The sequence below is a fragment of the Topomyia yanbarensis genome, chromosome 2 (assembly GCF_030247195.1).
Source record: "Topomyia yanbarensis strain Yona2022 chromosome 2, ASM3024719v1, whole genome shotgun sequence".
Taxonomy (NCBI): Eukaryota; Metazoa; Arthropoda; class Insecta; order Diptera; family Culicidae; genus Topomyia; species Topomyia yanbarensis.
This window is the reverse complement of record NC_080671.1, coordinates 184,749,823-184,765,361: the sequence shown is the minus strand read 5'-3', so window position 1 is coordinate 184,765,361 and position 15,539 is coordinate 184,749,823. Positions and strand designations below refer to the sequence as shown.

The 15,539-nt window shown below is 37.8% G+C and overlaps 1 protein-coding gene across 1 annotated transcript; it reads left to right on the top strand.

Moving 5' to 3' along the window:
• The first annotated feature begins 3,898 nt into the window (after positions 1-3,898).
• LOC131682371 (zinc finger CCCH domain-containing protein 11A-like) lies at positions 3,899-6,529 on the top strand. The gene has a single exon (XM_058963796.1). The coding sequence runs from the start codon at positions 4,188-4,190 to the stop codon at positions 4,629-4,631; it is 444 nt and encodes a 147-aa protein (XP_058819779.1). The 5' UTR covers positions 3,899-4,187; the 3' UTR covers positions 4,632-6,529.
• The last annotated feature ends 9,010 nt before the right edge of the window (positions 6,530-15,539 follow it).

Here is a 15,539-nt window from a genome sequence, read left to right as displayed (position 1 = left end):
TCTATTTGATGCTTTCAACTCGAAAGCCGCGATAAACTCTGTTAAGGTAATGATATCATTCTTTTAGTGGATAAGAAAAAACTCATTTAATTTCATCACTAGCCTTTACGATCACCAATCACAGCCAATTCTTCCCATTGGAATTTTCTGCAAGAAGCCGCGTTAAAACTTAGTCGTATGTACTACACAAAGAGTTCGGCATTTACTGTACAAGAGGTAACACTTTTAAATTACATCATTTTTTTCGAAAATGACCCACGTTTACGTTAAAACAGGCAAAAATCAATGCAAAGTCCCTCACAATTTCACAACGGAAACCGAACAGCCTTAACGGCTTTCGTAACAACATTAATGCTCTTTCATGGCTGTGGAGGAAACTGACAGAAGAGTTCGGGTTTGAACGCCTTTGTACCAACTTTCTATGTCAGGATACGGTCGAGAATCTTTTTTCAGAAATCCGCCGACGATGTGGTCGTAACGATAGTCCGAATGCTTCACAATTTGCAGCGGCTTTCAAATATTCCTCTATAGCTGCAAACAACAAAATCCCTGGAGCCAACTGTGAACAGGACGATGCTCAATGTGTTCTCGATGACGATTCTGCATTTGTTAAACACCAACCAACAAAAATAACTCAGTATCGCTATAAGTTGCTTCGTATCGAATTTGATGCTCGTAAGAGATACACGCCGCACGAATTAAATGCTATTGTGTACATTGTTGGCGCTGCCGCGCGAAAACTACATCAGCAATGTAAAAAACGTTTAGTTGCAGAGAAAGGCGAAGACGAGTTGAACGACCGAATATTGACATTCTCCAGGCTAAAAAAATGGCAGAACATTACCAAACTCTAAGTTGTTCGAAATTGGACTTCTGGTGTACACTGTTTTTGTGCAAAGATTTACGAAGATGCTTTATCAGAACCGCAATAATGTAAAAAGTCGTATGAAAAGCTATTTGAACTTTGATTTATATAAGGACTATTTGTGTCTAAAATGCTTCAACGTAGTGGTTGATAAAATATTTAATACTTTTATACAAAGCTTTTTGAAAAAAGTGAACACTATATCGAAATCTAAAAAGCAAATACGAGACACACCCAGAAATTCCAAGAGAAACCGTAAATCAATTCGTATGTGTCTACCATTATAATTTTGTTTATTGCCTTACTCTTTTGTACGTTGGTAGGAAATGAAAACAAAAATCTGAGAAACAATGGTTACTTTTTATTTTCCATATTTCGTTTCCTTTTCTTTATCACTTGAACAATTTGATGAATTGTTTCTTCTGTGTTGTAATTGGTTTTGCTATCGTCAGTCATAATGGTCCACGCGTGGTTAAGTGCTAGGATTGATGTTAAATCGGGCGTTACTTATGGAAAATGAGGTTAAATCTGATGAAATAATCTCACACACACATTTTGTATACTACTCCAACTCAATGACCACTTAAACACCAACGTAGATACCGTCATGCCAAACACAATGCATGTGTCAAATAGATGACGTAGTTCTAAGAATAGCCGCTAGGCGGCGATGATGGATAAAGAAAGTCTTCATTTAAAATAGTGATCACTTTTGATTCATATAATTGTTCTCAGAGTCATGTCTGGTAAGTCTGTGGTAGCATTTTGTCACAAACCTCTAAATACCGCCCTGGTAATTACGTAGCTTAACGGTAACTCTCCCCCCCCCCCCGACGCCGTATTTTTTTTAAATAACATATGTTACTTATTCCCCTTTAAAAAATCTACGTAGCCTGACATGACCCCCTACAAGCCCCCCCGTCGTCACACATCATCACAAAATGCAAAACTCCCCCCTTCCCCATATAATGCTGCGTCATTTATGGATGATCCCTTAGTGAAACTTACGTCATGCTGAACCATTCGGCTAGTACCGAGTTATTGACACGTATCACATTCAGCCCCTCATAACAAGGGAAATCGCTTTTCTAGGCCTGTTTGCCCGCACTTGCTACGCTACCGCTTGACGTCCCAGAATAAACGGAAAATTTAATACGTAAACTTTCGGAAACTTGAACAACTAAATTCATCGGCTTTTACGTTGTTTGACTTATACTTTTTTCCGAGACGTCCGGGAAGCGATCTCGAACGGTACTTTAATCACAGAGAACAGACATATAAGCACAGAGAACTTTAATCCTATATATTATAAAGTGTTCTTTAGGTTTAAGTTTTATAAATGTTTTCTTTACCTTGTTATTATCAACTCGATAACCGGTGCTTCTACTATAACAGATAGTCCTGTGATAAATTCAAGGTTAAATTTATTTCTGTTATTTTTATCTGTGGATGTTTAACGACTGTTAAGATTTGCTTTGTTAACGAGTTTCGGCTGAGCAGTCAATAAAAACAGCAAAAACAACGTATTGCTTCAATGTCCGACGGTTTCGGTGATTTATTTCACCTTTTTCAAGGGATAGAAACTGTGCGTTTTATTGTTGTGTGTGCTGTGTGTCTGACATTGGTTGTCTAGTCTGTATAATTTCTAATGGCGTCCAGTAGTGGTGCATCTGTGTTACGATTTGTAGTGTTTTTTTACGAAAATGTGAACACGTCCTTGCTCAACTGATTTGAACCGCAGGAATTAATATTTTCGATAAATAATCCAGCAAAAGGTTAAACGACTCAACTGATACGATACAGATATCGACACAGATTTTTCGAAGAGTAAATACAGATGAAAAGATTTTTTAGGACAAAAATACAGATTTATTTTTGGCAACCCTGATGGTAACGAAGATGCGTTCGCATGTTGTCGGGCTGTTCTTAATGTGATCCAGAAAAGTGCCCGTAAAATAGAACTCAACGTTTTTTTGTGAAAAGGGCGATACTTACAAATGTAAACATAGGGCTTTTTTCATACATGCGAATGAGGGCTTTGAAACGCAACAAATTAACCTAAAAATTTTGATTCTACGATATTGCTTTCTTAAACTACAGCAAAAAATACAACGGGCGAAACTGTATTTTTGTTTGTTTATTTAAAGTTTCGCCCTCCACGCTCCATGCAAACAAACAGGGCGATACTTTTTTTGCTAGCAGTTCTAGGCGAAACTGTTTTTTTCGTATTTTTTATGATTATCAAGCTGATACCAGCTGTAAATAGTAACAATGATCTCTATTGAAAAAACACAGACGAAATCGGCGGTGTAGAACGGTAGTTATTGTAAAAAAACGTAAGGGCGATACTTCAATGCTGATAGGTGGGACCGAAAAAGTAAACAATCGCCAAAGGGGCGATACTATCATTTTGTCAATTTCAATAGCAAAAACAAATTTTAATTTAATAATTTCAAATACTTTATGAAGTTTTGGGTTTCGATCACTGAATCATGCAATCTAGGATGTAAAAAACACAATAGTTCTTAAATAGGAAATGAAACCAAGTCTGGAAATATTCACTGTTGATTTTCTTTGAATGGTATCACTGCTAGTATCGCCCTTTTCAAGAAAAAGCGTTGAACTGCATCTCGGCATTGCGTTAAAGAAATCGACCCTTGGTCGGTGATGTAAAATAGAACAGCTCATATGAAATACGTCAGAGTGGCGAACAGCCTAAATCTTTGTATTTATTACTCTAATTTTTAATATTTTTGCTTGAGCGTTTACGATGAATGTTGCGTGAAAACGATAAGTCCTCCCGTCATAAGGATGTTTAAAAATCGTTCAACTTGGAGCTCTTCGTCGGTCCAACGTTGTACGACGATTCGTTCAACATTCGTTGATTCGTTTAACAGTCGTCTAACATGGGACCCGTGTTGGATGATTTTTCGGCACTATTTTGGGATCATCAGTGAGATTTGATGTGGGGTTGTGCGCTGAACTGCCCATGTGTGCGTGAGAGCTATAGTGACACTGACAGTACTATACATAAAGGAGAAAGTGGTGAGCTCTTTGACAGGGATCCATTTTACATAGTGAATGGCAAAAGTAATTTGTGTTATTGTATTATTATCCAATTTTATCGAAAAAATTGATATTTGAGTGCATTTGGCGTGTCACACGACAATCTATTTGAAACTTCGCTTGCCAGGAAGCTGCTATCGATCATTGGCAAGTGACTCCCACAGCACAAAATATCGAAATTAAGCCAGCGAAAATTATTCTTCAACCAAGAAGGCGACGACTTCCGCGGAAGACACCTGTACAGAAGCAACCATTTATGGACTTGCCAAGAAATTTGCATGACTGCTACTTCTTCTACTATTCGACATGTAAGAAAGGAACAAATTGCGAGTACCGCCATGAAGTGGCGGCACTTGGCCATGAGGAAACCTGCAAAATGTGGGCCGAAGGTAAGTGCTACAACCGCACTTGCACGATGCGTCACATGAAAATTGAGAAGCCCCGTTCGGCCACGCCATGCTTTTGGGAGGACCAGCCGGGCGGTTGTCGTAAGCCGCACTGCGTGTTCCAGCATAAGGTCCCGAAACCAAACGGAGCTTCCCCCCATCCGGCCACCTCGAGCAGCATGATGCCACAGGTACCACAAGCGACGGCGGGACCTACGGCAACTACCGCTGCCACGACCCATCTGCTCCATACGACATCGCCGGCAGTCGTCCTGGACTACAATTATGCGGCCCTGTTGCCTCGCATAATTTAAAACAACAAACCCGGCATAACATCCCGAAAAAAGAAGAATCGAACGATCGACGGAAACACAACAGGATCAGCGCGCCTGTCTCCATCTTGCTCCCTGCTGGCTTAATCCCAACTTGAGCCCGTCGGTGGAAGCGAGATAACAACAATAGAGAGTGAAAGGAGGAGGCGATGCAATGTCTACCATGGTCCCGTTGCGTCAGCAGTTATATTTTCTTCAAAGCTATACCGTATTGTGACAGCTCTATTATATTATTCTTTACCTTTTCCTATACCCCTACCTGCCCCGCTTGCGTCGTTGAAAGCAGTTGAAGTTCTTTAAAACTTTTGTTAGTAATCTTAATCCAAATCGTAAGCAAGAAGTTTTCATTTATCGTTTGGATTACATTTTACAACAACCTCTAATTACTGGTTTTTTTTCGCTTCTAATGTATTCATCAGTGCAATAGAGTCAACGCTGTCGTGGCGAGCAGCGGAGAAAAGGAAAACAAACAAAAAAAAGTTGATGAATAGTTTCAAGTGAAGATCGAGTGTTTTCAGCAATCAAATCGAACTTACTGCATATTCAATTAATTATTTAACGATTAATTGTTTTTGAAACAAGTGATTATAAATCAATGAAAATTTATCTATTAATCACAGGTGTATTGTTATGATTACTATGCATTATTATTATCCTTATTTATAACCTACCAGAATAAAATATGTGGAGAAAGGTTTTCGTTTCTTTCCTGATTTTTTGCATCCTAAACGATATGTATTTCATTGGTATGAACTTACTAGCTCTAGTGTAGACAAAAGCTAAATTAGTAAAAAAATAACCAACATCATGCTAAAAACAACTGTTCTCAAATAGAAGTTTTAAAGTCGCACTATTCAATATTATATATAAGAAAATCTAGTAATTGAAAAAAATACTACATAGAGGCACGTTTTTCAGGAGCGTTGAATGCATTTGCTAAATATTCATTGCGGAAAGTTTTCGTTCTCCAGTTATGAAACTCTTTCAAATCGCAACGAGTTGAGAAGAATAATCAGTTGATAATATGCACTGTTGACGAAATTGTTCTCAACAAAGCAAAGTTTAGTGAAAAAGATTCCTCAGTAAAAAAAAAAGATTAGAGCAGCAATAAGTGAATCGCGCATAACTGAAAATCGACAGCCGAAACATTTCCTTGTTTGTTTGAAAGTCCAAACATCGCGAACTAAACATATTCGTATTCTATATGTAAAATCATAGCAAAATTTTAAATAAATGTAATACCTACCAAATTGTTCTGGCTGTTCTGATGCTTTCTGGTAGTAATTATTTTCCATCGTATAGCATCCGCAAAAATGAGTAAAGTAAAATAATGTATACATACAAGAAACTAATGAAACAAAATACCTAGCTCTTCAAAATTTTGTTAACACGCTCTCCATAGCTTTGAGTGATTTTACACATACACACATATTAAAAAGTGTAGCAATGTTGCGTTGAGTTCGACCAGTAAAAGAATGCATAAAACTTGATCGATTAAGCTCGACGCAAACTTATTCCGGCGTCTGTATGATTTTTTCTTCAGATATTTTCTTAAAAAGATCCAGTTGTCATGCAACAGACAAACACATAAACTGACGATTATTAACAATAAAAATGTATAATATTTCTAAAACAATTGCACTACACAGGAAAGTAACTAAAACTAAATAAGATGGAATCATAAAAGCCGCAAAACCGTGTTAGCTAAAAGAATGAAAGTTAAGTAACTAAGCAAACCCAAAACGATAAGAAAATAAAACCCAAGATTTGCTGAACAAAATTATAACTACAATACCACAACTATACTGAAAAAAAACAGTTTGGAAGTGTAAGTCTCAAAAAAATTATCAATAAAGCAACCGAAACAACACGAAAAACAAGTGATTTTTATTTAAGGGGTTACCCAACAAACAATTATGCTGGATGATGGCTTGTCCCGTTCATGTTCAGCTTGTTCCCACGTAATAAAGGCTTGTCCAGCTTCCGTTGTTTGTTGAATATATACCTTATTTTTTAAAAAAATAAATATTTTTACTACTTTATCTGAAAGTACAACTCCTTGAGAATGCTTTTCCAAATGTTTATGGAGATCCGCGAAATAGATCGAAAGTTACAGCGCTTCCAAGCGCGCTTCGTCTACCAAGAGCAGTGGTAACTTGAAATTTTTCTAAAAATGGTTTTTCCGTGATCACGATTGCCGAAAAACTACTCACCCGGAGTGGAGGTTTAGTTGATTTATCGGTCTTCAATCATAATCGCCACAAACCTCTTAAATAAAAAGGGTTTCGGCGAAAAAGCCGAACTCCGAAATTACTAATATTTTTTAAAAATCTTATGCTTGTTTATTTTACTGAAAAATGTGGTACCAAAGTACTATAAGTTTTGTATAATAAAATCATTGCTTTATACCTTTACGTAAATTCAAACTTCCTTGGATTTTTCTCACAAAAAGGTATGTAACCCCTTAATCAACCTAGGTACTTATGGTTTGTGGGTGAATGGAGAACAGTGGGTTTGGTTAATTATATATAACGTCTTTTTCACTTCAGAACCTCTTGAGCGTTTCATATACGAGTTGGGACGAAATTGGAGGATTCGATGAAAGAGATCTCTTCTATGAGACGGTCGACCGACGGCGTCAAAATGCCCGAAGAGATGAGTAGCGGTAAGCGAGTTTTACACGAGGGAATGATACACTTACTGCCATTGAAATGAGATCTGTAAGTAGCACTAACAAACATCTAATTTCAGGAGCTGTACGAGATGGCGCTGGACATGTGGCCTTCGACTGGCATGGTCCATTCTCATTGGTTCAGAAGTCTACTTGGCCGGTTAGTAGAGATGTGCTCCTACTTGCAATTAGATCGAATGTCGGATGCTTGGATGGGGGACATGTGGATCCTGCTAATTGTCGACTCTTTTGACTTTTGGTATGCGTAGGGGGCTAGTTCAGGCAAGGAACGCCGGGCTGGCACCTAAGAGATAGTTAATTATTCAGGACTTGAGCTTATGATTATTTAACTCGACAAAGCACATCGGCTTCGAGTCGAACTAGGCGGACATTAGGTCCCAACAAATTTTATGGGGAATAGTGGATAAATATTTCTTATGTCCTTTATGGGCAGAGATTCTTTTTGTGAAACCCTTAAATACCTTCACTCGCTCAGCATAGTAATAGAAAAAAATTAGGATTTGCCTGCTCCATAATGTAATGAATATGTATATTGACTAGAACAATGATAATCGAATTTTTTTTAAAAGATGGAGATAAAACAGCACAGTTGCAGAAAAAGGTATTCGCTAGGACTAATACTGCTAGCACAGACTAACAGACATATCACTATGAGGGAATTCTCTTAAAAATATCGATCCAGCAATTTTCCCAGAACACTAGCTCCACCTTTTATTCACGGTCCCAAACACTTATTTGTTGGTGGGTTACCCCTCAGTCAGAGATGGTTTGCTCATCAGTGTTCGTTGAGAGAAAAGAGCTATCACACGCTACACACGTATTTTCATTGAGAGTGCGAGTGCGCGCCGGTAAGTCTCTTACACACAATGCCATCGCACGATCTCGGGCATCTCACACAGCTCGCTTCAGAACTGTGCACAGGCAAAATAAAATGATAAAATCAGTTCTCACACAAATGAAATAGACGAAGAAATGTGTACGCAGCTCGCACAGCTCTGCGTAGTTTACAGTTGTATGCACAGAGTTATGCACAGTGTTATGAGTGAGCAGAATTGAAATAAAGCACGTTTAAAGAGGCAACATTATTTGATATATTATATGACACGTAGAGATCTATATTGGTAATTGGCATCCACATCAAAGATTTTCTTCTTTAACAAAATAGTCAACACATTTTTTTTAATAGCGCGGAAACCCTGAGAACAAAAAAAAACAATACGAGACCGACAAAACACAAAATTTGACAAGAAGCTACGGCGAGTACCCAGCGGAAAAGGATCCTTCCAAGGGTCCCATCGTAGCTTTGCAGGAAGCTCATAATAATTTAAATTTATTTATTACTAATTGCTAGAAAAAATGCATTTATCAATTGTTTTTATTAAAAAATGTTAACCAATTATAGCTAAAGGAATAAGCTCGATTGGTGGTGAACGAAGTTTATATTAAAAATTCTCCTATTTTATTTTTTAAAATTAGTTTCAATTTTGCTTGGAAACGAGTGTGACATGTTATTTGCTTTAAATCAGTAGGAAGCTGGTTGAATAACTTAGGTCCGATGAAAGAAATGCGTCTTTGACCAAGGTTCGTGGATACTCTGGAGTATAATAAATGATTGGCTTGTCTGGTGCTGTGAGCTCGAATTCCTGTCGTAAATTCTAGATTATTATGAGCAATAGTATTATGCAAAGCATTGTGGGTGTACATTATTGTTTGGTAGTTAGTCAACCCAAGCAAAGGTAAAATGTTATGGGCATTATTATTGTATAACAAAATAGTAGGGTACATAAATGGTTTTTTATAAATAATTTTAAGACATCTGTTTTGAAGCGTTTGTAGCTTTTTCAGATTCGAAATACTGGCACGCCCCCACACAGATACAAGGTAGTTCAGCAATGAGTGGATGTGCGCATAATAAAATTTTAGAAGTACATGCTGGGGAACAAAAGAGCATACTTTACGCATAGCCCCACATAACGAGGCAACTTTTCTCTCTATAGATGTTATATGCTCAATCCAGCAGAGTGTGGGGTCTAAGTGAAGTCCTAAATATTTGAAGCAGTTAGTTTCCTGAATTACAGACTGTCCCATTCTTGGGTCTGGATGCACGCCTATAGCTCTTCTAGATGAACGAAACAGCATATATTTAGTTTTTGATAGGTTCAAGGAAAGAAGGTTTTCGTTGAAATACGTCGTTAGTGTTTTTAAATCCGATTCAATGTCGCGTAATATCCAGGCAGTTGTTGTTCGGGTAGAACAACGCGGTGTCATCCGCGAAAAGACGAGGAGTCCCTTTTAACCCGAGTCTACCTAGGTCATTGATATACAATAAAAATAACAGTGGCCCAATATTACTGCCTTGGGGCACTCCTATTTCTATTGGTCTATGAGAGCTACACGAGTCTCCAATAGATACGAATTGGTTCCTATGCGACAGATAGCTACTAATAATATGATTTGATAATCCTCTGATACCATAGCATTTTAACTTCTTAAGCAGGATTGAGTGATCCAGAGTATCGAATGCTTTTTTTAGGTCCTGAAAAAGGGCACCAACAATTCTTTTGCTATCAATTTGACTAATGATGGAATCAATTAGTTCGGTCATTGCAATTAAAGTGCTGCAGCCCTGTCTGAACCCATACTGGTAGTTGTAAATTATGTTGTGTTTGTTCAAAAACTCGAGTAGTCGAGTGATGAGCAATTTCTCAAGAATTTTATTGAAAACGCACAATGTTGAAATTGGTCTATAGTTGGAAGGTTGGTTTGGATCACCAGCTTTGAAAATTGGAATTACTCGGGCTATTTTTAAACAGTCTGGGTACCTGCCGGTTTGAATTATTAAATTAAAAGCTTTGGTTAGGATATTTGCAAAAGTGGTACAGTTACTCTTAAGAACACTAGCGGGGATCTTATCAGGACCACAACTGTTATTTTTTTCGAGGTCTTTAATCAAAAGGATCACTTCGTTTATGGTTGCAGGACGCAAGAAGATTGTTTCTTGGACGGGTTGTATATTTGTAATAGGATTTGAGTTGGGACTCGTGGGAATATTGTCAGACAAATTTTTGCCAATACTAGAGAAATATTCGTTGAAAACATTACATACTTCTTTAGTCTCAGTGACTCTGATATCATTGGAAATTAGGCTGATGGGAACATCCGACTTTGAACGACCAAAAATGGTATTAATATTTTTCCAAAGTTTTGAATGAGTTGTGTTGGATAGAAGGTTTTCAAAGTAGGCCTTTTTGCACCGCTTTTTCATTACATTAACTTTTTTAGTTATGTGTTGCAGAAGAGCTTTGAGGTTTTCATCATTGGGGTAATTTTTTACTCGTTTCAGATAATTACTTTTGATTTTAATCAGTGTCCACAAATCGAAATTGATCCAGGGGCAAAAAACGCCTTTACATTTAAAAGTTTTGGAGACCGTTCTAGTGTTTTCCGCAAGTAAAGAATTGTAGGTTGTGATGATATTTGTAAGACATACATCTACATCATCAATCAACTCGATGTTTTCTATGAAATTTTGGAAGTCGTTATTGAGTTTTTCATGATTGATTATTGATTTAGTCAAATTAACGGGTTCTCTTTTTACTGCAAGTTTATATGAAGATATAATTTGAACGTGATCACTAACTATGGTGTAAACCGTGTCGTTTCGTAAGCGAGCAGCATCCTCCAGTCTACAAACAACGCGATCAAGAATATTTGAACTAGCTGGGCGAGTCGGAAATGTGTTCGTACATATGAAACCATACGATTCCAGGAGAGTTTTATAACGTGAGACGACATTGTTATTCGATAGGTTAACCGGTATATTGAGATCTCCTACAATGAAACAGGGGCGCGAATTTGAAGCGGAAGCGAGAACACTTTCAAGCTTGGTAAGGAATTGACCAATATCGTAAGATGGAGGGCGATAAAAACAATGCACATCGAAATAATGTTGCATTATGCAGAGTTCGATGTGAGCATGATGAAAGCCGTTAACAACAGTGTTCAGCACTACTCTATGAGAAATATTCTTCCTGACGTAGATAGCTACTTCACCGTTCGATTGTTCTCTACAGGAAAAAAATCCCATTATAGCCCCTAATTTTAAAGATATCTTCATTGCCCGACTTGATCCACGTTTCCCCGATAACAAGCACATCAATTAATTTATTGCAACGATCCAATGTTTGCAAGATTTGATCAAATTTACAAAGCTCATTCATACCCCTTATATTCCATTGCAAAATATTCAGCGATTTATTATTATTCATTGAAACACTCGCATTATAACTGTCTATATCATCGTGAAAGAAATTTTCTATATAAGCCATTGAAATGAAATGTAAATTATATGTAAAAGAGCAAAATGTTATAAAAGCAAGAAGCACTATTCCCTCGGGATATTGTTTGTTCGTTTTCTTTTGGGTGATGGAGAAATATTCGCAGGTAGCGAGTCTGCAGCGTCAGAAGAACCATTTGAGTATAGGCTAGTTATGCGGTTTAGATCATTCCGGTTATTTTGCTAAATCTTCATGAAAAATTAATCAGCACTTTCCCCTAACAATGATAACTGCTTTGCGTTTACATCACACAAATTACAACATGCAACTTTAACAAGTTTTCCACTTCCGTTATCAATCTGCTTTCTCGAAAAAGAAGTTCTCAACCACACTTTCTGGCAGGAGCGGATCCAGAAAAAAATTTCGAGGGGGGGTCCGAAATTTTGATTTTTGAATGAACATTGTACAATACGTTATGTGTAACAACCTCATTTAATGAAAACCAGTTTTGGTGGTCAAATTTGGTTTGCAATGATTTTAAGTTTGAAACTAATATAAAATCGAAACTCATATTCAAAATTTCTCACCAAGTTGAAAATTTTCGGAGGGGGTCCCTCTAGGGTTCGTCGCGGTGCGGATGTGGGCGGTAAATGGATTGTCCGCACCGCAACCGCAAAAAAATTATAAAACCGCACCGCTTACCGCAACCGCAATTTATTTACCGCACCGCACCGCGCGGTAATGCGTAAATGCGGTAAAATTTTTATATTTTTAAAAATAGTGTTGAAAAATTGTACATACCATATATAATAAAATGTTATTCTTATTCACACGAAAATTTAACTTTAAGAGACTCCTCAGAATGTAATGTTTATGAAAAAAATCAACTTTTGTATTTTCTATTAATAAAATTCCGTACATTTTAAGGCAAACATTATACATTCAAAAACGTTCTACTGCAGTAATAGGAAAACTTTTATTTTATCAACCCTTCAGTTAATTGAAAAATGTGGAATAAAAATGTAATAAGAAATGAAGTTGCATATTTTTTTTTAAATATTTTCAATGTTTTTGACATATGAAAATGAAACGGATGATTTTCACATTTACGTAGTAAAAACCACCTTTCATTCTTAAAGGAATCTTACCAAAAAAATAAAGTCGAAATACCAGTACTTCTATATAGTACCGCATATATTCCAATACAGTGAAATAAAAACATATTGTATTTCATCAATAAGAACGACGCCATATTTGACGAAATTAAAATGCTCTATACATTACATCTAAGCAGGAGTCCGGTTTCAACCGGTACAGAATTATTGAGCATTAGAAAAACTGCAAAAAATGTATGGTTTTTAAAAATAGGGGGTTTTACGGACAAAATATCCCAAAACTCTAACTTCCGCATTCTTCAAGAAACAGATGTATTATCATTCAAAAACTAGGATTGCTCCCTTCAAAAATGTACGAAGTGTAATTTTCTAAAGGCTAGTTCGAAAGTTCTAGCATTTAATGTATTTTCCTATAATTTTTTCCCAAAGAGCCAATGGCAAAAACTTCAATTGAAGTGAACCGGAGTCAAACTATGTGGTATTTGTGGCTTCATAAAAGCTACAAAATAGTCTTAACTGAAAAATATTAGGACTTAATTTGGTAGAAAATTATAGTAAATTTGAATGAAAGTACGCAAAAAAAGTTATGTAGCATACTTTTTGAGAAAGAGTCCAATAAAATTGACTGCAGAATATTCACATTGAATTTACACAGCAATCAAAGAAGATAGTAATACGATGTTGATGAACGAATGATAGAATAATCATCCTAATTTGGATCCCTCCTTATTTTGGACGCTTTCATACATTTGTATCCTTTACTGCCAATTACTCCAAATTCGTATGGTTTGATGAAGAGGGTTGTGTTTAAGTCCTAGCATAATTAGTTCATCTCTAATTCCATTAAATTAGTCAAAATTCACAGCTGAAAAATTGATATCGAAAACGATTCATAATTTCACGATTTCCAACAGAAATCGGGAGAAGTGATGCACTTTTAAATAGGATTTAAGAGTACAAATTTATTATTTTAAATGATCTAATAATTTTGTCCCTATTGGGTTCTTGAATTTTATGTATTTGAAATGGTTAGTTTGTGAAGTTTTACTTAGAAGTATAAAATAACTAGTCCAAAATATGTCGTAAAAATAATAGCGCCAAATATTTCGGACACAGCTAGATTTTCTTTCGTTATAGCAGTCTGTTTATCAATTTAGAATAATCAAAATTATTACTTTATCAATTTTTTTGCGGTGCGGTTGCGGTAAAACCGCGCGGTAAAAGCTCTTTCCCGCACCGCATCTGCGGGAAAAAGTGTCTCACCGCACCGCAGATTTCGCGGTGCGGGTGCGGTAAATACCGCGCGGTTGCGGTAATTACCGCAACCGCGACGAGCCCTAGGTCCCTCTGGATCCGCCACTGCTTTCTGCTAACATGCTCTTCGCCATTTTCACATCAGACAAAACGCACGCATTTACCTGATTGCTGCTGTTTACTCGATGAGATCAGTTTGCATTGAAAACAGAAGAGTTCAGCTGACTGTGCGCAGAAAACTGTGCACAGAGAAGTTTCCATGAGCACGCAGAGCATGCTGCTGTGCTTTCGCATATTTACGAAAGATAAGCTATAGAGAACATCTCACAGTACAGCAGCACTCATAGAAGATTTTCTACCGCTCACACAATATTGCCCTCGCGCAGTATTATCCGGTTTGTAAATGAGTGGGCTTCGCAGTGGTAGAAGTGAGAAACAGAGCTGCGCGCACAATTTATGGAAGATGTGCGAGAGTGCGCATATATGATGTGCGCCATGCCATCTCTGCCCCTCAGGCTTGCGAACAATTTTTCACTAGTGGTTGTAGCCCCTGACTGCTCAGGGTATAGAATCTAAATTTGGGAAAGGTCAATAAGGGCTTGTAAACCTTTTCACCAGTAGGTACGCACCAGAAGAGTAATTACTCATCAAGCGGGAGCTCACACACGCTTACCCCGTTAATAGAAATCAATCCTAAAGAGAACTGCCAACCAAATCTCATAACTAAGGATGCTCAAAAGCTGTGCTTTTCGATGTTTTCTGAACGACAACCAGGGCGAGGCCTTAAGACTCCTTTCGAGTCCGGAATTAGCGAACAAGAGACACGTGTAACAAGTACGATAAAAATGGCTACTATTTGTAAGAGACCTACTACACTTTCATGCTTTTACAATTTATTACGACTACAGGGCCATTTAACACTGACGTCACAGGCTATACTTGCGGTATCATGTTTAACCGGGTTCCGTTGAAGGCTCCGTCTACCGATTCCTCGGCCCACTGTGTCGAAAACTGGTGTAAACTGGCATCATGGAAATCCGCCGACTGGTCGTTACTGCTACCACTGCTTACTGTTCGCCTTCTCTGCGCCGGCTCGGCACGTCGCCTGCGGAATGAGGCCACCACGATATGGTGTGCTAGTAGATGCGTCGGCTGGTAGTTTCGCTGCTCGCCTTCGCTGTGCCTTCTCGGCTAATCACCTGCGGACTGAAGACCTTACGATATGGTGCGTTAATCGGCTTCTCCACTGGTATGCTCAATGTTTGCCTTCGCTGCGCCGGCTAATTCGGACGCAGTAGCTTTCCTGTAATTTTCTGTTCGGGACCTTTCGGATGAAGCAAGCTGGAGTGAAGTGATCGGGAAGTGCTTTTATTCTCCTCTTGACCGTCGGGTCACGTGTAGCTGACCTGAGAAAGAGGTGGTGTCTGGAAATGGTTCCAGACCCGACAAAAAAAGGTCCGCTGGACCTATCCAGCGTGATTAGCACATGTGACGTCAATCATATATTTCCCTATGACCCCGTACTATCTATATTAGCTTAATTACCTTTATC